The 22,495-nt window shown below is 45.2% G+C and overlaps 2 protein-coding genes across 2 annotated transcripts; one reads left to right on the top strand and one right to left on the bottom strand.

Moving 5' to 3' along the window:
* Positions 1-2,382: 2,382 nt before the first annotated feature.
* LOC119371665 (DNA mismatch repair protein Mlh1) lies at positions 2,383-4,974 on the bottom strand. The gene has a single exon (XM_037642109.2). It carries the CDS (start codon positions 4,765-4,767, stop codon positions 2,728-2,730), a length of 2,040 nt encoding a protein of 679 aa, XP_037498037.1. The 5' UTR covers positions 4,768-4,974; the 3' UTR covers positions 2,383-2,727.
* A 424-nt stretch (positions 4,975-5,398) lies between these two features.
* LOC119371663 (threonylcarbamoyladenosine tRNA methylthiotransferase) lies at positions 5,399-22,058 on the top strand. Its single transcript, XM_037642107.2, has 11 exons — positions 5,399-5,770; positions 6,647-6,748; positions 9,070-9,300; positions 12,023-12,143; positions 13,118-13,221; positions 14,219-14,385; positions 15,003-15,148; positions 17,121-17,181; positions 18,594-18,713; positions 20,276-20,422; positions 21,706-22,058. Exons 1-11 carry the CDS (start codon positions 5,614-5,616, stop codon positions 22,012-22,014), a joined length of 1,665 nt encoding a protein of 554 aa, XP_037498035.1. The 5' UTR covers positions 5,399-5,613; the 3' UTR covers positions 22,015-22,058.
* The last annotated feature ends 437 nt before the right edge of the window (positions 22,059-22,495 follow it).

Genomic DNA, 22,495 nt, shown 5'->3' with positions numbered 1-22,495 from the left:
CTTTACCATGCAGACATACAAAGCCGGGAAGATAAACTAAAATTTGAAGCTTCTAACAAGCTAAGCTCTCTGCTAATTCTTCTTGCCTTACAGGTGGTGATCTACATCATCGTTTCGTCGGCGTGCGGCGGTCTAAGCTGGCCGAGCTGCGTGTGAGGGACGCCCCGGCTATCGCGACACACTCCCTGCACGCATTCGTGTTTAGCGTCGTATGTCCCACACACGTCCCTCACATGTTGTCGTTGTTTATATTCGGTTACAAACGTTTTGTGCATGTAACTTTAGGCTAATTGTGTTGCCCGCCGTCAAACGCACGACTGGCTGGGGTTGTTAGCAACGTCTCGGCTTCTGGCAAGCTGTGGGCGAAGAACGATTGTACAGAGTGCTTTTTTTTTTTTGCTCTTTCCCGCCACTACCTTGTACGATATTTTCCACACGTGCTTAAACACATACACACAGTATGTACCTATGTTAATACAAACAGCGCAAATGATAACGCGTTATTACGCTTGAGCGGGAATGAAATTATTTGCCGCTCAATCCGTTGTTGGGTTCACGTTTGAATGCCTGCACGAGCCTTTTCTGTCACTGCACAGAAATACTATTGTGTAAATTTAATGCCTTGTGTGACAACTTTGTGCAATTTTTCAATAGCTCGTGTATGCAGTGTGCAGTACAGTAATACTTTAGTCCACTTTATATAATTTTTTAAACGTTTACACTAGGTGCTCTTTTTTGGATGCCGATCGCCAGAATAAAGTGAATTGAGCTGCCTGCATAGACTGAGTGCTTGATTGAAATGCCAGAAATAAAAATGGTTCTGCACTGCGTGCATTGTTGTACATAGCGGGCTGGGAACAGCGAGTGTTTTTTTGTGCTGTATATTCATGTGTTTTCAAGCAAGTAATAAATATTAGCTCTTTTTGAAGAATTCTGAAATGGTGTTCATTTCCTGTCCTTTACGTTTTAGCTGGTCGAGTTCCTATTCCTCATCTCCTTTTTTCTTACAAGTTGCAATTAGTTGATCCCGAACATCGCAAAGATTGCCTGTATGTGCCTTTCTGTCGCTGCATGGACCTTCAAATCGCAACTCCCACTGAAAACAAATGTATCAAAAGCCTTTGTAGCACTGATGAAAACTGGAGGGAACCTTTTGCTAGTAATGGTCTGCAGAGAGTTGACAACTAAAAATTAGCTGCTACCTTGACTAGGAAACTCCAATGACTACTTCACACCTCTTTGCAACTGGCTTGAACACGAGTCGTAGCATTGGTTTTGGAGCAGAAGAGTTTCAAGCATGAGTACGGGTATGTGGTACGCTATGAGACTGATCCTGTCGATATGCAACTGGCCTCGAGTGCAAGCCAATGTGCTGTTGAACCCTGCTTCAGATCGGCTGCTATACGCGGCCTCCTTTCCTTTGTATTCGCTGCCTAATTGCTTGCTGCAAAACTGCTGCAGCATGCATCCTGTCGAGAACAATGCGCAGGGGTAGAGAGCCGTCTTGTCTCGCTTCGTCATCTTTGTAATCTTGGTTCCAGTCAGCTCTCTCCATATGATCATCACGTAGCTGTACCTTCGATACACGGCAGGCAACAATGCGGAAGCTAACTAGTGCAGTTAGCATCGCTCTTGCAAAGCTTCTGCATTCCTTCCGCAAGTAATCTGGCATCGGCAACCAAGGAACCCAGCACACGGCAATCGTATGTCAAGTTAAGTTTTTGTAGTGTGCTCGTGCTAACCTGCTGCACGATTAGTTCAACTGCAACCTGCCAGTCAGAACAGCACTGTGGCCTTAACTTGCACAGAAACTTGTTGTTCATCAACAGGCAACAGTTAGCCGCTTCATTCTTTGTCATCCTAGCTCTTTCGATCGTGCTGATATAGTCTGCCCCATTCTGCAACCATTTCATATAGGGTACTGTAACTGTACAGCACCACGGTGTACGGCAATTAAATCTCCTTGCTATTGCGCTCTCGAGTGGGGAAAGCCGATGACACTGCTGGTAGTTCCAACTTTCCCGAGGATGCTGCCATCTTTAGTTTAATGTCCTAGCATTGTTTTGTGGTGCTACACAGAACATGGCCTTTTCATTTCACTAAAACTGTAGAAAAATTCTCTAATTTTGATGCCTGTTGTGTATGCCTGTTTCAAACTTTTAGCACCATTATAAAACTTCATGAATGCTCCAAGTCAAACAAAACTTGTAACAAGCATTTTACTGTTAGCATAATTCATACAGAAGGGCGCTCAATTACCTGTACCCAATGATCATTTTCCTTGCTTCTGCATTGGTTCAGGTCTGCCCGTCACCACAGTAGGTGGCAAGCAATGAGCTGAATTAAATGAAAAAAAAAATTTTCACAAAATATAACCTTTATTTGCAATTTACTGCCACTTTAAGAGAACAGGTTTCAGATAATGACCCTACGGTTGTGTTTTCCCTGTCAGTTCAATTACGCGGTTCAAACATTGAAAGCACATGCACAGATTTTCACATCATATGTATCATACATTGTGTGAGTGTACCAAGGACTGAAGATGGCGCTAAACTCTGCTAGGCCAGTTTTTAATCGGAGGTCATGCAACAGTCTTCCCAACCATATTTACATGTGTGTCTACAAATGCAACGTAAATTGCTTTGCATCAGAGTATTGTATTCAAATGTCTGTCAGCCACCATGACATACACCCCCCCCCCCTCTTTTCCAGAAAAAAAAAGGAACATTAACACCTTTCAAACACTTTGTACAGGTTAGGCAAGCTTGCCACTTGCAACACGCAAGAGTTCTCCATGTACTCAGCGGGCAGTCTAAGAGTTTGCTTTGCTGCCGGAAACACAACATGTTCAGTCACCCACTTCCAGCCGTTCGGGTCGTCGTCCCTGCCGGCATCTACTGAAGGTCCCGCATAGAATCGCGCAGTCTCCCTGCAGAACGTTTCGAAACACTCCTGCTCCTTCTCCCACTCTACTTCCGTAGCGAGCCGCAGGGCGTACATGGGGAGCCCTTCCACCGGCGGAGTGTGGTCGTTGAGGACGATGGGCAGGGAGGTGATCTCGCCCACCTCGTTGATGCCCAACGAGAAGTAGTCGTCGAGCATCTCCGCCTTCGACGTCAGGAAGGACGACATGTAGCGCGCGAGCTCCTCCTTGGGTCCGTCCGCCTCCGTCCAGCCACACTCTTCGAGCCCAAGGGCCATCATCGCGAGGTCGTAGATTGGAGCAGGCTCGGACAACTGGTACAGGCCGAACCGGCCGAAGTTCTTGAGCATCAGCTGGTAGAAGAGTTCTTCGGACAACCTCCGCGTGTTGATGAGGTACAGTTCGGTTTTGTGCTGGACCAGGCAGTAACGTTGGTTGACGCAGCCAACGAAGGTGTGGTTACGGAACAGCTCCCGGAGGCCCGAGTGGCTGTTCTTGACGACCGCTTCCCAGAGGTTGATGACGCTCTGCAGCTTGACTTGAGGGCGCTCCGCGGCAGCGTCGTCTTCGCCGACGTCCTCTGGTTCGCGTGCGGGCTGGCTAGACGACGTGGCTTGCTTGGAGGCCTGCGGCGACGGTTTCTTGAGGAAGGCGTCCAATTTCTGCATCTGGGAGTCTGTGCGGACCATGTGCCTCTCATCGACCGAAGTGGACGCTCCACTTGCAGTCTTGTCGGCCTTCTTGTTCGCGGCGGAGGACTTGGCGGACGACGTCGCGATGCGCGGTAGGCACGCCTGCGTGAGGAAGGTCCTCGAGGAGTCGCACGACAGGAGGGCCGAGTCGATGGCCTTCTGGACGCTCTCCAGGATTAACTCCTCGTGCAGGAAGTGAACCTCCTTCTTGGTCGGGTGCACATTGACGTCCACGTTTGCCGGATGTATCTCTAGCGATAGGTAGAGCCACGGATGCGCGTTCTTTGGCAGATACGACGCGTAGATGGACTCTACGGCCTTGCGGAGCGCGGCGCTCTCGACGAGACGGTGGTTGATGAACAGCAGCATGGTGCACTTTTTGTAGGAGCAGTTCGCGTTCGAGACGTAGCCCTTCATCTTGAACTTGACGTTGGCGTCGCAGCACTCGACCGGAAGCAGCTCGCGGCTCACGTTCTTACCGTAGATGCACTCGATGTTCTGCAGCGTGCTAGCCTCGCTCATCGTCCTCACGTCCGTGGAAGAGTCGTCCGCCTGCCGGACGGACATGGCGACGCCCGCGTTGTGAACCGCGTACCGGCTCACGACGTCCACGATGCGACGGTACTCCTCGCCGGGGCTCTTGAAGGCATTCCTCCGCGTGGGGACGTTGTAGAAGAGGTCTTCCACGACGATCAGCGTGCCCCGGTTTCCGGCGCAGGGCTTGGCGGGACCCGTGGGCCTGCCGTTCAGGTAGGACAACTTGTAGGCGCACGTAGAGCCCTCCGTCTTGGTGGTGATGGCGACCCGGGCGACGTAGCTGATGCTAGCCAGGGCTTCGCCCCGAAAACCGTACGTGGCGATCGAGCCCAGGTCTTCGAACTTGACCAGCTTGCTGGTCGTGAAGCGCTCGCAGACGATGTCCAGGTCTTCCTTGCGGATGCCGCATCCGTTGTCCTTGATCTGTAACAGTTTGAGGCCTCCGCTCTTGGCCACCACTTGGATGCTTGTGGACTTGGCGTCGATGCTGTTTTCGAGCATTTCCTTGAGCGCGTTCACGGGTCGCTGTACCACCTCGCCGGCGGCGATGCGATTCGTGACCGTTTCGTCGAGCCGACGAATCTTGCCCGGTTCCAAAGGAGCCGTCGTGTCCATTTTTCTCACTCTTTTGAGAGACACGCGGGACAAGAAGAACACGCGAGTTGATCTTACGTTGCGAAGCCTCGATGCGCGGGCACGAGGCACGCATCTAGACACTTACTAACGTTTTATGACGGCCCTTTCAATTTACAGGGTCAACGTACCAGTCTCAAATGCCGTGGATTCTCATTTTTCGTGCTTGACAGCCTACTCGCAAAAGCAGCCGATGCGCGCCATTTTCGCAGGTTATCGTAGCGCTCCTCAGCGGTGTTCAGTAGCGTTGTAGTTGTACTATCGGAGCGAGCCGCGTAGACTACAGTTTCCGCTCAAAAAAATTTTTCTTTTTTTTATGCATTATGTAAAATAGGTTGTATCCAAAATCTCCTCCCAATAACGGCTTCCTCTTGGCGACAGTTGCCGATCTCAAAGGCTTTGCTTTTGTGTGATAAATGTTAGATTCAAGAACGTCATGCTTGCCATGTTGTTTTAAAAACCAAAAATAAATGTCAAAATTATTAATGCTAAACTGTAGAGCGCAACTTGGGTACGGGATATGGAAGAATACACGCAGCACAGGACAGGCGCTGTTATTCTCTTAAAATGTCAAAATTAGGAGTTTAGAAATCTGAGCATCTGGCCACGTATACAAAATGGCGGCGCCCATGCGCTAGTAGCGCGAACGAATCGGAATAACAATCGTCGCAGTTAAGATATTTATTTAGATTATTTACGCTCGCAAAACATCGCTGATTCTTCAGGAGAGTCTCGCAAGCGGGTCGCGCGCCCGAGCGCGATCCCCGATCGTCGGTTGAAACGTGAGATGGTGTTTTGACCGCCGCTGCGCACATCTGCAGAGTAGCGATGCCCGAAATTTGCCCGAGTGGTTTCGTTGAGGACATCGAGGACGTGGTACGATCGGCCGACGATGTCTTCTCGCCGAAGACGCGTAGCGAGGTCGTTCCTCGCGTCAGGAGGCGCAAGGATGCCCCTGAAGCCTGCGGCGACAGTTTCTTGCCAGGTGAGAAGTTACTCGCTTGCAGTCGTCTCTTTGGCGCAGTGCTGCTGATCGCGATCGGGGCTGATCAGGATCGAATTTCACGATCGTGATTGGCTCCTTTACGCACGCTGCAGAAGGGAGCCAATCGCAGCGTAGAAATTTGATCCTGATCGGGCTCGATCGCGATCAGCAGTCATCGTGTGACACCGGTATTAATTGCTGCTCCGTTAATGAACTTCTAGCAACGCAGTGGTAGGATAAGAAACCAGAATGCACGAGTCAAGTAGAAACGTTGAATTCCGACTGGCTTTTGTAACGGAGTACGTTAGATTTCAATCGACGCGAAGGGCAAAAGGGACAGAGTATTGAATCGCTTCGGAATTAAAAATGTGAAACTGATCGGGACATGTGTCGAAGATTGTGCGCGACGCACCAGCCATCACGAGCACAACGGAAATTGAGAAAGCTGAATAACGCGGGCTACAGTTCGTACGCCTCAAGCTGGACACTAGGAACACGAATATAACATGTTATCGCATATGTAACGAAATGATTTTGAATATGTTTTTGCTAATATCAGCATATGTGATGTAAATCTGAAAACGCTTTTGCCAATGTCAGCATACGTCGCGAAAACGCACTGGCGCCTCACAATGTAAAACTTAAAAAATAATTATCATTAGCGCATGCACTGTGATAGAGCTCATGTGCCATGTAAGAAACCCGGATATAACGAGTTGTCGGATACAACGAAGTGAATGTAAAAGTGTTTCTCGCCAATATTGGCATTTTGCGGATACCTGCTTATGAGAAATGTTGCATGTAACGAAGGTATTTTCGTTTTGAAAGGGGCTTGGTTATAGCGAGAACTGACAGTAATTTCACTTTCGCATTCAGGCACCCACAAGATCCACGTAAAAACCTGGGGCTGCGCCCACAACAGTTCGGACAGCGAGTACATGGCTGGTCAACTGGCAGCCAAAGGATACACTATTGTCGGTGAGGACATTGTGTGGAAATTAACCGCTTGAGGCGTGAATTACGATGCACTGTCTGTAAGTATGTCACATTTTACACAGCATTATTCCAAGGGACTCTATATTCTATTGCAATGAAAAGAATGCATTACATTGATTTGTGCATTTTCCAGTAATTAATTCTAATTAGAATGTACTTAAGCATCTATACTTAAGCATCTATTTATCCTGAGGTCAGTCATGTTCTGTTATTGCATAAAAATAATCACACCTCACGCTTGGAATACTTGTGCTTTTTATTGGTTATATTCATTTCGGACAAACAAAAATCGTAATTTTGACATGGCTCCCGGAAAGCAGCACACTAAACATTGCAGTGCGTTCAGCAAAGTGCAAACATGGCAGTGCCTTCAGCAAAGTGATCATGTGCGCCTACACACAGCAAGATATAGTTGAATGAACACACATTGATTACGCAGGAAGTTAAATTCATCCAAATCTCAATCTCTCTTGCTCTCTCATAGCCACTAGTCGACACAACTAGCAAAAACAAGTTGCGTACGCAAATGTGTAGAAAGCACCCGAAAAGGTTAGGAATCATGGCTATTGTCTTTATGGCTCATCAAGTGGTGAAGTTTCTGAAAAAGACCTTAAAGCATCTCTGCAAGAAAGCGTGTTTATATTTATTTACTCGAAACACCTTAAATTTCTCATAAAGGACTTTGGGTGAGGCAAGTGTCACTTATAAGACTTCCTACATAGTTTGTGCCGCATTAATCACGACTAGTACAGTGCAGTGGCTTAGCAACGAACTTTTTTCGGGGAAGGGGGGGGGGGTGTTGAACCCCCCCATCACCCCCTCCCTGGCCATGGCAGTGGTAGAGTGCATTAAGCAATGTACATAATACAAAAAGGTGCGTAGTTATTGTTACACATGGAAGGGAATAAAAAGAAAAAGGTGCTGACACATTAACTAGCCATCTAGTAGAGTATGTGGGAGTCTGGAAACACACATTTTACTTATTTAAAATAAAGGAACGTTCATGTGTCAAGACTGCTGTGTGAGGCACACCACAGTGCAGGACTCCGAATAAATTTCAACAGTATTAGCATTAAATGCCATCATGGGCAGTTCTTCACAGTCACTGCCTCTTCCCCCATTGGCGTAGCCAGGGGGGTTGGAGGGCTTCAACCCCCACCCCCTCCTTGAAATTTTTCAATTTTGCATGTGTATATACAGTGAAACCTCGGTGATACGAATCTCACTGGACCACCAAAAATATTCGTATCATCCGAAATTCGTATCACCAGAAAGCACAAAAAATTAGCATGCGACAAAAGAAAGCTGGCGTACATTTTCATTTATTGTTTTTCAGGGCCGCGGCAACGTCAGGAAGAATCCTGAATGATTGTCAGTTAAGTTTTTAGATGTCGGCAATCATACCAGCACTCGTAAATATACGGCCCGTACGCGCGTATTTAATTAATGAACCAGGTGCGCTGTGACCCGCGACAGCAGTAGCCCCTTCCAAATTTTGGTATATTTTTTTGCATGACACCGGGGTACTACAGCGCAAGTAACAAAAGAAGCGCTTTGACGCGATGGATCGAGGCCACAAAATTGCAGAACCACGGTCCTGTGTTCTTATTTTGTTATCGCGTAGGTGTTGGGGATGTTTTTTGGGAGATTTACGACCGTGCCCGCACAAGTGCAACCTCAACGGTCACGCATGTTGACGTTGTGAGGCCTGACGCCTTCGCCAAGACCGTCCTCGCCTTCTTTCGGTCCTCGTCCACCTTTAGAAAAGTGTTTTTCTTACACCGTTATTCTGACGATTTGGTGGTGGGCGCGCATGCCCACGCTTGCGTTCCCGCACTCGCACGGGCTTGGCGCGTCTTCCGCGACAGCGCGGACAGCACCTCTTCGTGCCTGGGCGGTAGCGTACGTTCGTATCAAACGTAGCTGGGTGAAAATCGGTTTGCAGCAACCGTACTCCATTACATTGCAGGCAATGGGCCTTGGCCGGGACCAACGAAAAATTCGTATCACACCGAAATTCGTGTGAGCTGTGATCGTATCACCGAGGTTTCACTGTATACATACACACATACAAGCACACACACGAACACATAAAGGTTGGTTGAACCCTCACCCCCTCATCACCTCCTAAAAAAAGATCTCGCTGCACTCCTGCTTTTTGCATATTGGTGCACTCATAAAGTAGGCAGCTTTCTGCTTAGGTGAGGGCTTTGTTCGTTTTTTCTTTTGAAAGTAAGTTGTCAGGCCAGAGTGACAAAGAACATTGCTTCAGAATGCAATTCCATCCTTGGCTGTCGGCGCAGACGATGCCAGGAGTGCCGACCTGTGGCTCCTCAACAGCTGCACGGTGAAGAATCCCGCGGAAGACCACTTCCGGGGCGCCATCGAGGCGGCCCTGCATCAGGGCAAGAAGGTGGTGGTGGCGGGGTGCGTCTCCCAGGCGACGCCCAACGTGGGATACCTCCGCGGCCTCAGCATCGTGGGCGTCCAGCAGACCGACCGCGTCGTCGAAGTGGTTGAGGAGACCCTCAAAGGTGCTTCGGGATAACTTCTTGGGCGAGTTGGCGTTTACTAAACATGTTGTAGTAGCGCAGAGTTCGATAAAAGAAAGGAAACAGAAGAAAGTTAAACTTTACGTGCAATGCTCCACTGGAGTGGCATAAAAGATTCCGTTCAGCTGCGGCAAGTGTTACATCGGCCAATTTGGCCGACGTGTCAACGACCATACGAGGGAGCATGCAAATATTTTAAAGAAAGATGCGACTGGCCACCTGTCTGCACATTGCAGGTGTTCTCTCTGTGAACCGCAATTTTCTGAAGTTATGATCCCAGCCAGAAGCAAGAATAAAACCACGTGTGAACTGTTAGAGGCCCATCATACCCAAACCATTGGTCATGCAGGCATCAATCAAACATCTGTTACGCACTATGATGCTGAAATGAGATTGTTAACTATTTGAGGGTGGTGAAAAATGCATAGTACCCGTTTGGCCCCGTTGTCTGGTTTTTATGCGTCTGCGCAAGCATGTGTTTGTGTATATATAGGAAGTCTTCCTTCTGAATAAACAGTTGTGAGCGTAGCGCCTGACGTTTTTTCTCTCCTTCTTGAGTTTCTTTTCTTTTACCAAACTTTGCGCTACTGCAACATGTTCCTCAAAAGTGCCTATGCCTGCTGAAATACACCAGTGGAATGGAAAGTTGGGCTAGTTGGAATATTTGCTTGGTTGATGCAGTGCTAAAAGACGATGATGTAGAAAACTTCTTCATCATTGTTTTTTAGCACTGCATCAACCATGAAATACACCCTTTTCTGTTCTGTCTCGAGTCCTTCCTCGGTGGTCACGCGTCTTTTTGTATTTAAGTACCAAGCATGTACTATACCAACTAGCCCAGCAACAAGCTTTGCTATGACCATGCTTTTCAGCTAGACTTGTGCGAATATTGGAGCACTTCGAATCTTCGAACGAATATTGCAGTATTTGAATTCGCTTCGACACGAACTTAAATTATCCGAAATTTCGAAGTATTCGAAATGAACAAATAAACATATATAAAATGCATGAAACCACCTGTAAAGGTGGTTTCACTGCGGTGTTGGGGTGCTATACCGTGAATACACCTTTCCAGGGGAAATCCGCACTGCCGCGAAGCCCCACTTCAAGGTTAAATGAACATATTACCCTCACATCGATTCATCATTTTTTAAGTTTGAAAGCTTGTTATACCGACTTATACGCTCTAAGTATAGTAAATTTTAAAACGTAACGTATTTTACAGGTTACCACTTGCGTTAAACCGAAAGTCAGATCCTGCTACTATTCAAACTGCTTCCACTTCCCTTTGAACCAAGAAGAATGACATTTGCACACGCCTTGCTTTAATTTAAAAATATATTGTGCAGGTTAGTTGGGTAATTACAGATATGCTCATTTTTCTTTTTAATGTGTGATATATACTATTTGAATTCGATTCGAAATTATTAGACCAAATCACTATTCGCTTCAGATTCGCTTCGAACCGAAAATTTACTATTCACACAGGCCTACTTTCAACACGTTGTCTGTATTTTCTCAACTGGCTTCAAGTTTGCTATCGTAGTAATAATCGCAACGTCACCGTTATCATTGTCATAAGACCGGTCTGAGTGTATCCACCTAAACTTTGTGCCATCTTATAAGGCATTTCCGTGAGCACCAGTTCTGTCATTCTGGTACTCATGGTTGTAGCGTGAACTCTGCACGTCTCTGTTGGGAGCATGATGCCATGCTGATTTAGGTACACTCAAACCTCGATATAATGAACACGGATATAACGAATTATCGGTTATAACGAAGTAAATGAAGAATAGTCTTGTCATATATACAGTGTTACAAATATTTGTTTATAACAAATTTTCGGATATAACGAACTTATTTTCGTGTCAGATGCGACTCTGTTATAATGAGGCTTGAGTGTGGTTAGGTAGTTGTTTGTTGTGACTTATACTGCCTGTCAAAACGAGACTCAGTTGTTCTGGTTCTTTTATGCTTTGCTGTCACTATCAGTGTCCTACCTTTCACCAAAAACTGCAACTCTCTTTTGCCTGTTTTAGTTCTTCGCAGATATTTTGTTTCTCTGCTGCAGGAAAGAAAAAGCTGCATTTTCACTGTGATAGGGGTGGAGGGGAGAAAGAGAGAATTCGTGACGAATTTCTTTAAAGTGAAATATCGTACTGTGCAATGCATTTCACAGAGTAAGGCAGTCACAGAGTAGTACACGTGTACTATTTCGTTACGTTGTATAAAAGTGGTCAGCCAGCTTCAGTCAAAAGTCAGCATCAGTGGCCAATGCTAGTCAGCTCTAGCTGCTACTGGTATCGTGCGAGTAAATATTATCGGTTTTGCACAAAGTCTGTGCTTTCTTTTTAAACATTAATTAATGTTCCAGAATATGTTTCATCTTGATTGTAGTTTTATATGATAGTTTGGACCTCCTACTTTACATCACTAGATTTATTTCCCAGTTTAACTTGTAAACTTGTTTTTTTTTAATGCTGGCCTAAAGACTGCTTCTAAAAACCCAGTTTACTTCAATAAAATTCTTAGCATTCATAAGTAGCATTGCCCACAGGTGACCCACATTATTGCGAACGTGAATCATCAACAGATGCTTGGTAGCATATTACTTGTAGCAATTGCACATTATACAGCCATTTTCTTTATAGTAATGATTTCAGCAGCTAAATGGGGTACCATTGAGAGGATTCGTTTCCCACAGGCAACTCCGTCCGGCTCCTGGGTTCCAAGAAGGAAGGCCGACGGAAAGCCGGTGGCGCACCGCTGACCTTGCCGAAGATTCGGCGCAACCCACTCGTCGAGATTATTGCCATCAACACGGGGTACTTTCACTTTCTCTATTAACTCTTACCATAGCTTCACTCTGTATTAACTAGATTAACCAGAGGACATTTTCTTGGAGAACTTTGCAAAATGTGACATGTGCATTACGGTCAAGTGCAAAAACCAAAACTGTATTAAATGTCCAAGTCCGATTGCAGAATGTGAAATCTCAGAGTCCGTGCTTTGGTGTACTGTGGGTGCTGGAAACTCGTTTGAGCGTCCTTGGACACTGCTTATGTTTATCACTATTGTTCTAAACAAATCTCCGATAACCTCAGAGTTTAAAGTTCTTTCCTTCCAATGGAGAATGAAAATGCTATTTCAATTGTTTACTTTGTAAATGTTTCACGAGAGGACAATCAAGTGTCTTGTAAATTACATTTTTCGAAGCATAGAAACAATAAAAATTGGGGTGGCATGTTTTGTATTGAAAAAGTGTCAGAATTGTACGAGTACAGTGCCTTGAATAAGCTAGACACGGAACCACCACTATAAGAAAGAAGAGACAGGAGAAACAGAAGAGGTTTATTCAAAGTAATGAACCAACTATCCCAGCAACAATTACCGCTAAATAAGTGCAGTACTGTTACAGTCAATCAGTGGTAAATCAAACAGCCAAGAATTAGATACCTTGTTCAAGTTATTAATTGCTGGTTATTACATATGCCCCACTGTGAACTAATGAAGCATGAGCAAGTTGAAATTTCTTTGCGATTTTCACTTCTTCATGCGATCTCGACGCAATTTCGGCTCCTTGACATCACACTCTCGCTGCTTTGAACGCCCCCCCCCCCCTCCCTAGTGTGCATTTTTGGAACTACATTACCATTCTTTCCGCTATGGCCTTGTTTATTGCAATAAAATACCACAGGTGTGAACCCTTGCACCATTGTCACTGCTGTACACGACTATTTCACGTGAGATGGCAACAATGAAGTGAACGAGACAGTATTAAGTGCCACCTTGTTTCCAGCTGCCTGAATCGATGCACCTACTGCAAGACCAAGCACGCCCGCGGTGACTTGGGCAGCTACCCGATCGACGAACTGGTGTCACGGGCAAAGCAGGCATTCGAAGGTAAATCTGCTTTAAGTGCTGTGCACCGTCTTATACAGATGTAGACAGCTATTACATTAAAAGCAGAGGCAGATATTCGTTGTATCATATGGTAAATATTTATAATTTGAAATGGATGTTATACGGTCCGGAAGATCAATCCAATGTCTTGTGCTTGTCTGCTTTTCATTTTATAGCGAAGCTGCTAAGCTTTTCGTTATGCTGGTTCGTGTCACCAGAAAACTATCATCATCAGGAACGGGTGTGAGCCACAGAGGCGGGCAATCCAAGTGAAGCCAAGCTCATAAAGATACTAATTACTACTGACCGAGTCGAGCCGAATTAACCAAGCCCATATAAGTTGAATTGGTGCTAAGTCTAAGTCAAATTAAGACTAATTAAGTTGTGTGTTTGAACCAAGCTTGCCTGAGATACTTGAGTTTTGTGTGGCCTAATTATGCTAATTAAGCTAAGCCAAGGCAAGTATAGCCAACTCTAATTAAGCATAGCTGCGCATGGTATCTCATAATTAAACCGAGCATAATTATGTCAATTAAGCCCACTTAATCCTAGCAATCCTAGTTGAATTTCCAATGAGGCTAGTGAAGGCAAGCTCAGGAAGATAGTAATTGCTACTGACCAAGACGAGTCTAATTAAGGCCAATTAAGTGTAATCTGAACTAATTAAGATATCCTAAATAAGACTAATTAAGTTATGTGTGATTTAACCAGGCCCACCTGAAACAGTTGAGTTGCATGTGGCCTATTTATGCTAATTAATCCTAATTGAGATTGAGCCAAGCCATGACTAGCTAGGAGACCACCAGCTCCGCTGCGACTCAGCCTTGCAGCTCTAGTGCGAGCTGCCTACATTTATTTTTCTTTTGGCAAGTGAAGTTCCAGTACTTCCAAACACCAAAAAAAAGAACTCAAGACCCTCAGAAGGCTTTAAATACTTCTTTGAACTACACCACTTTTTCATTGTCAATACTAAGGCATAGCCGATTCAAACCCACAGAAGGCGTGCGCGAGATCTGGCTGACCTCGGAGGACACGGGAGCTTACGGTCGGGACATCGGGGTCACGTTACCCGACCTGCTGCGGGAGATGGTGCAGGTCATACCCGAGGGCTGCATGCTACGGCTCGGCATGACAAACCCGCCCTATATTCTCGACCACTTGGAGGTGAGCAGGGCCGCGTTTTCGTCCATCTGCCAAGTTTTTTTTGCAATTGAATGGAAGTGTATTTGTCCTGAATGCTTACAGGAGCAGGAGCAGAGACTAGTGGCTATAAAGCCTGACAAGAGGCTTCTGCTTCAAATTACAGTTTGGCATGCATACCACTGAACATCATAACATCATAATATATGACAAGTATACTTTCTAATATTACGCAATAACTCCACAAAAATGAGCACAGTCTTACTAAAGCAGAGCCGGTGGGTGTTAGTAAGTATGACTATATTCATTGTGATACCGTAGCGAATGCCAAATAAAGCGCTTTGAAATTATTCATGGCTTCCGCTCCCACTGGCAATGGTTTGTTTGCAACGAGTGGCGTAAAGGTAATGGAAATGGCTTACTGGTGAAGCAGTTACTACAACTTCTCAGGCAACTACATTAATCTACCTCATCCAGTATTCATGCAGTAGAATTGTGCTACCTGCAAGTGATTGTGATTTAGAAAGAAGTCTGATAAAATGAAAAATAAAAGAGCACCTCATTATATGTAACAGCCGCTGCGTCCACTGTGCATATACAATGCTTAGCAATTTGAGCGAAATAGTGCATTCTCTCGACAGGACATGGCCGAGATCCTGAACCATCCCCGCGTATACTCCTTCCTTCACGTCCCCGTGCAATCCGGGAGCGACCCTGTGCTGACCGAAATGCGAAGGGAATATACCGTCGCCCAGTTCCGCAGTGTGGTGGACCACCTCCGGAAAGCGTAGGTATCGTCCGAGCCTACTTGAGGTATTTCCGATATTTTAAACTGTTTCTGGATTGCTTTTGCATCATCTTATTGGAGTGCGGGTGAAGCAGGAAGAGAAACGCGTGCTTTATTGGTGTGTTTTTATACAGTCAACGTCCGATTTTTCGGACTCCCTAGGGACCGCGAAATCGTCCGAAAAATCGGGCAGTCCGAAAAAACGAATTCATGCTTTTTTATTCTGCTCAAGCGGTCAAATCGCCACAGCCACGTCCGAAATAGCTTTAATGCCTCCCAGTACAATAATCAGGCATTTTGGTGTGCACCCAGGCTCTCGCAAATACATTCGGTACCTGCCGCGAACCCCGCTTAACTACGAGCCAACCGCTACTTGCAAGTTCGCATCTCATGATGAGCGCCGCTGATACCAGCAAAGCGCGGGATAGATTACGGCTCTCTCGCATAGAGCGTTTGGAAACGATGACGCGGAACACAAAGACTGTGGCGGAAGAGCGGACGACTCGTCCGGCTTTCCCCGATGCGTGTGCGCACGTAAACGATGCGCACACACATCGCCGAATCTCCGCCGATACGGAGCATTTGCTGCCGTGTCAAGCCGATCGTTTCTAGTTGTGTGCAGCACATCGCCAACTAAGCTGACGCCGTCACTGTACTGTTGCTATATCGTACGCACGCATTTATCATAAAAGGGTTCGTGATGCTCACTTTGTTCCTGACCGCACACGGGCGCGGCAATGACGAGCTCGTTTCGTCCGTGAAGGCAACGCGTCTGTGCGCCGCACTTGGCGGTCTCGCACAAAGAGGCAGCAGGAATGGATTCTCGGCTAGATTAAATGCGTGCAGTACGCATGCAACTGCGCTAGGCCACATGCACTACTGAGCAGTTAACTGAAGATGCTTATCGTAAGGGTTGTCGGCGATTAAGCCGTACTGGCGCGTTTGCCACCTGCCACCATCACGCCTCCGCGCATTTCCGCTGCTTATCCGTAAAGACATCGCTGCACGGCGCCGTGATAGCGGCCCCTTTGAATTTTTGGTCTGCTTCACCCCATAACGCTTCGGCATTGCGGCAAAGCTGACTTTTGGACTCTGCTGCTGTCGCAAACATATCGACTCGCGAAAGCGCTGGTTTGAACCTACGAGATGATAGACGCGGCAGAGGTGGGCCTTCAAATAATGCCTTTCGGACCTGAAATTTGGGCAGAAAGTCCGAAAAATCGGACACGGAAAAGTTTCAGCGTCCGAAATTTCGGACGTTCTAATACATGGACGTCTATGGGGCTGGTGACGGTGCCGCGAAAGCGTCCGAATTTTCGAGCATGTCCGGAAAATCGGCAGTTGACTGTAAGTGACATCGTGCCTAACCTCGTTAATGCACAATGTCAGCAAATTGGGCTCAGTGTCTCAATGTCACATTGATGTCGATGACGTCTAGGTTTGGCATTCTCACTTTAGTATCAAGCCAAGACATTTTTCGAGGGCTCTACAACCTTCGGACATGCCTAAACGTGTTTAGGCATGCGAGAGCTCAGTCTTCACGATGCATGAATAAAACTTAGGCTTCCACCCTTACACTTGCACTCGCAAATTTCTTGCACAGAAAACTTGCAGGCAGTTGCGTTAATAAAGAAGGCTAAATATACATTTTGTGGTTAAGTATGTAGCTAGAACATCTTTTTTTTATAATATACTCTGGGCTCTAATAGAAGTAATAATAATATCTGGGGTTTAATGTCCCAAAACCACGATATGAGGGCTCAAAACCGCGATATGAAGTAACCACAAAAAACTTCCGTGATAATAATCTGTACGAAGAATGCTTCCTGCTGAAAAGCAGATGCAATTGTGCAGGTGTCGATTTTCAGATTTCTTTTTTTTTTGCATTTCCTTAAAACTATCAAGCGATATTTGGCACTTTGCCATTTGGTTTCTAAGCATGCCCTTTGCTCCCTCCCGTTTCTGTTCTTAGTGTTCCAGGAATCACAATTGCTACAGACATCATATGCGGATTCCCCACAGAAACCGAAGAAGTGAGTTGAGAGCCTATTTTTGTTTTCCATGTATACTTTGTGTTTAAAATGCAGAGCACGTGTTTCGAAACAGCCTATCGTTTTTTCCTCTTATTTTTGCTTTTCACTACAGGCTTCGTTGGCCACTTTTCAGCCTGGTAATCGGCTTTGATTTGCTGCTCAGTGGATGACAATAAAAGGAGTACTAGAAAAGAAATTACCCATTCTAAGCCAGTAAGGAACGTGCGTTAAATTCTGGCGTCTTACATGCGATAGCCACGGTACGATTACGAGGCACATCGTAGTGTGGAACTCCAGATAAATGTCGAACACCTCGGATTCTTTAATGTTGACCTAAATTAAGTCCACAGGTATTTTAATAACATGGCTACTTGATTTCTTTACGAATGCTGAGCGATCGCATGCACACCAATGCCTGACCTGTCTAGATATTTAGTGGTGGCATTTATTCTAAGCCTTCTTTCACGTTCATGCTAACAGCAGAGCTCTTTAAGCTGGCCGTAATCTGTCCAATGCAAACAAAAAAAAAAACCTCGGGCAAGTATTCGCCACAGCAATTGGGCAAGCCCCGCCACTGAGTACAGCAGGTGCAAGCGTTAAACAGAAATGAACGCGTGAAAAAGAGAGAGAGAGAAAGAGAAAAATATAGTGAGAGAGAGAGAAACAAAGAAAAACAGAGAAATAAATGGAATAAAGAGATAGAAAGAAAGAGGTAGCGATATATATATACAGTAGACTCTCAATGAACGAAAATCTCTTAAATGAAATTGCTGCTTAAATGGAACAACTGCCTCTAACATGATTGGTTTTGTGCTTGAATTCTGCACCCCTTTTCATCTCTCAGTAAACGAAACTCCTGTTAAATGAAACATATTTTCCTGGTCCCTTCAGCTTTCGTTTAACAGGAGTCTACTGTATATATATATATATATAGAGAGAGAGAGAGAAATAAAGGGAAGAAAGAGAAAGAAAGGTAGAAAGCAAGAAAGATATAGACAGCGAGAAAAAGAAAGGAATGGAAAGAAACAGATACAAAAAGAGATACAAGAAACGAGGGAAAGAGAAAAATAGAAAAAAGGAAGGCCGTCCAGCTCCGCTCTTCCTTCAGGCTTGGCGCCACTAGTGCAAAGCTGCCCATAGCTTTTTTTTTTTTTTTTCACTTCTCCATCTGACTGCAACCGTTGTGGCTGGGAATCGAACCAGTGTCCTCACACTTAGAGATGCAACACTGCATCTAATAAGCTACCAAGACCGGTGCCAATAAGGAACTGCTGTCGGCATTTTTTTTTTGCCTGTGTTGCGTACGTTATTGATGTGACATTTTCGACATTGCATTTTTTTTTTTTTTGTCTAGAAATACTAGCATGTCTGTGCTCCCTCAGTCTGTATCGAGGCACGTGGTTCTCATGCAGGACTTTGAGGAAACGATGCAGCTGGTTCGAGACTACGAGTTCCCTTCGCTCTTCATCAACCAGTTTTATCCGAGGCCCGGCACCCCTGCGGCCAACATGAAACGAATTCCTACGCACATAGTGAGTTGATCACGACACTTATAAATCTGCACCTACTTTGCCACATTGCTTATGTTCCACACACACAAGAACAAAGCCAATTTGTATGTCTTGCTTTCATAACATATTATCATTACAGTAAAAGCTCGTTAATTTGGGTTTCGCTGGACCAGAAAAAATGTCCAAATTAACGGAATTTCGAATTATCGAAAGTATCAAGAAAACAATAAACAAATGTATATTACGTTGAGACACTCATTTTCTTGATGAATACCTAAATCCTCTACTTACTTTGCATAAGAGCAGTTTAAAAGCTGCAATTTTCGCCACTCGTGACTTTGTTCATAATGTGACCGCGGCTCAAGACCTTCCTGTCTTAACTAACCCGAAATTAACCAGAAACGTCATTACTGTAGTTACTGTACGGTTCACGCTGATATAAATGGCGATGTAGATTGCACCGCCTCGTTTCGGCTGTCCGCAAATGGCATTTTCGCTCCTTTCTGTCGCACATTTGCGGCACTTTGTGCTCGGCGCGCTCCGAGAATCATCCGAATTAACCGGGTTGTGGCCAAATATGACTGAATTAACAAGAGTTTGATGCCATTAAACAATACATGTGCTTGCCTGGACCAGAGAATGCGTCCGAATTATCCAATTTTCTGAATTAACGAGCTTTTACTGTATATCCACGATTGTTACAGTTAAACCCTAATATAACAAAATTCTCTATATAACAAAGTACAGTAGACTCTTAGTACTAAACGGAAATCTCTTCAACGGAACTGCTGCTTAATGCAATGGAACAACTGCCTCTAATATGATTGGTTTTGTAGTTGAATTCTGTGTACTTTTCACAACTTCATGTCCATAGAACACCATGTATTTTGAAACTCAATATAACGAAGCATGTTTATCGGCAAATTCAATATAACAAAGTTTCAGTGCAGCCGTAGAGGACGACCGAGATGATAAATTTAACATTCTGCTGGGGCTTTTGACCGCAGCTCTTTTGGTTTTACAGTGCACGATGGTTTTTGACATTGCGCATTCATCAAAGCTAGTGGAAAGTCAGTGGTTCAGTTCAGTGAACATGATAGCGTCAGCATCGCACTACTCCGGGCAGCACCCGAGGCTTTGATGGCAAGCCACGGCAGGAGAACAGGCGTGATAGCTTCGCTTATCCCAAATTATCACAGTGCGTAAACCTGCATTTCTTTCGGGTTCACACGTGATGTTCGGCCACTATGAAGAGGACTTTGTTGGCGCAGCATCAAGCCACAGTCGCTGGATATCAGGTTCAAGAAAACTGATTTTTAACGCGTTATTGGAATTAATTTTCAGTACTGCCGGATTATTCAAGCATCTTTGCAGAACTTCCCATGCAATAAAGAACCCTTTCATGACTATACCTTGCTTAAAAGGCCAAATTTTAATTTAATGCAGTTTCGATACAACAAAGTAAATTGCCATTTTTACATACTTAATTATATCAATGTTTAGATATGTAATTATCACAAATATAATGGATGAGTATGTGGCGATTGTCAATGCGTGTCCATGTGTCGTCGTGACCCCTGCAGGTTAAGGAGAGGACTAAACGGCTGTCTGAGCTGTTCCAGTCGTACGTGCCATACGGCCATCGCGTCGGCGAACGACATACGGTGCTCGTGAGCGACACGGCTCATGACCAGAAGCACCTCGTGGGTCACAACAAGTTCTACGAGCAGGTGAGCGACTCCTAGTAGGCATGTATTGATGCTTGGAAATCGGCCGTGACGTTTCACGAAGTGTTCGAAAGACATCAGTTCGTCTCTTCAGGCACTTGGGTGAACAGTTGCACCAGCAAATATTAGTTGAGATAAGAATCACTGAGGAAAAATTTTGTATTATATTTAATTAAATGCAAACTTAAAATCTCTGACACTTGCTTGTTGCAGTGTCAAGGAGTTGGTTAGTGTTTGTGGGCATGGTTAATTTTTCTCATAGGCGAAGATGGGCTACGTTGTATTCCAAATCACTAAGAGTTTGCACTTGGCAGGCTTCGAAAGCAGTTACTGTACCACAACAGAGGGAGTTCAGTCTAAACGTGTTATAATGAAGCCGCATGACAGGAAGATAGGTTTGATACATGCTATATTCATTATAAATGTATATCTCTTACACTGTAGTAGCCTAGAGACTTTGAATTACCTCATTTGTTATGTTGATGTTCATTATATCAAATTACTTCATTTGTTATGTTGACGTTCATTATATCAAAGTTCGACTTGCTTCGAACGTCATGGCATCGCACCAACACTGGAGGCCGGGCGCAAGTTATGAAATTGTAAAAGTATGACCTCACTTCTTTTGTACAGTCAGTAATCAGTCAATAAATGCAAGTAATAGTTTGAAGGAATCCTTTTATCATTTCGAAACTAACTAAGTGTTCCCATGATCGCTGTTGATGCCATATACTTTTAATGATTCCGAGGACGCAAGATGTATGCTAACACTGAATAAGGGACAGAGTGAATCGGCGTCCTAAAGCATTATTCATGCTTCTTATATATTACATAATCTGAAAAAATTTTCCGAAAGCCAGAGGAACTCGCACTGGTAAAACACTGCAATCTCTTAAGACCACACAGATGTACTGATGGTGCCATCTGCTGCATAGATGGTGAAATGTCTGTGTTGTTGATTTGACCATTGTTGAGTAGAGCCAACATATTAAATTTTACCAGTTACGTAAACTTCAAAGAGTGCCAAGTTGTTTGCAAGTTAACGTTTCTTATCTGACGTACGTACTTTTTTGTGGGGGGGTGACCGGAATTGCCAAAAGAAATGCTTAGTCTTCATATCATTACCTGCTGTGTAGGGAACTGAGTATAGTGTAACGTATGTTCAGTCACAAATATCAGGGCGTTCGTCTGGCAGACCAAGCAATCTCGTACAGTGAGACAAGGGATTTTACATCTTCAACAATTCGTGGAACAACCGTAGAAATGTGGGCTATCCGCCTCCACAGATATTGCTACCGATGGATGACCAGTACATGGGGCAGTTGGTCGACGTCGAAATCACCGGCGGCGGAAAGCATTTTATGCACTGCAACGTCGTCGGGATCAACACGGCACTGGATCGAGTGCTTCCCAAGCCACTTCCCAAAGGTCAGGTCTCGGGCGTCAAGCCGAGTCAAGCCACCGTCCAAAGCCAGCAAGCGCAGCAATCGTATGTGGAGTGCTCGGGACATTGCTTGGTGGTAGTTGCGGCAGCCGTGTTAGTAGCTGCTGTTGGCATCGTGATAGCGTACACAGAAAGGCTTGTTTTGAAATAAAAACAAGAGTACACGGTTGTTCATGATAGCGCTATTGGTTGTTACATTGTGTTAAAGAAGGGTTGACGTGCTAGATATGCATCAGACTTTTCTGTTTTTTTTTTTTTTAGGTAGTAGTGCCAGCGAAAATTATTGTACCAACATTCAATTGCTCTCAAGTGCAACAAGTGCTTAATTTCACCACACTTTAGTCAACCAGTTCAAAATGCGCACCAAAAAGGTGCAGCAGGACCTTGGATGTGAAGCATAAAGTCATTCACGCCACCCACACCGCCACCAGTGTGACTGCAACCACACGTTATGGCCACCAGTGTGACTGTCACACCGGATATGACGGTGTGATTGTCATAGCACGCGACTACCTACTCAAACATGTACCAGACAGCCCTGTTAGCGAGTGAAGGTAACACGGCGAGCCAGATGCCTAAAGATGCCAAATCAGCCTTTTCAACTGCACGCTTTTCTAAAAAAATGCAGTTGT

Source organism: Rhipicephalus sanguineus, chromosome 10, assembly GCF_013339695.2.
Source record: "Rhipicephalus sanguineus isolate Rsan-2018 chromosome 10, BIME_Rsan_1.4, whole genome shotgun sequence".
Taxonomy (NCBI): domain Eukaryota; kingdom Metazoa; phylum Arthropoda; class Arachnida; order Ixodida; family Ixodidae; genus Rhipicephalus; species Rhipicephalus sanguineus.
This window is presented reverse-complemented; position numbering and strand designations above follow the sequence as displayed.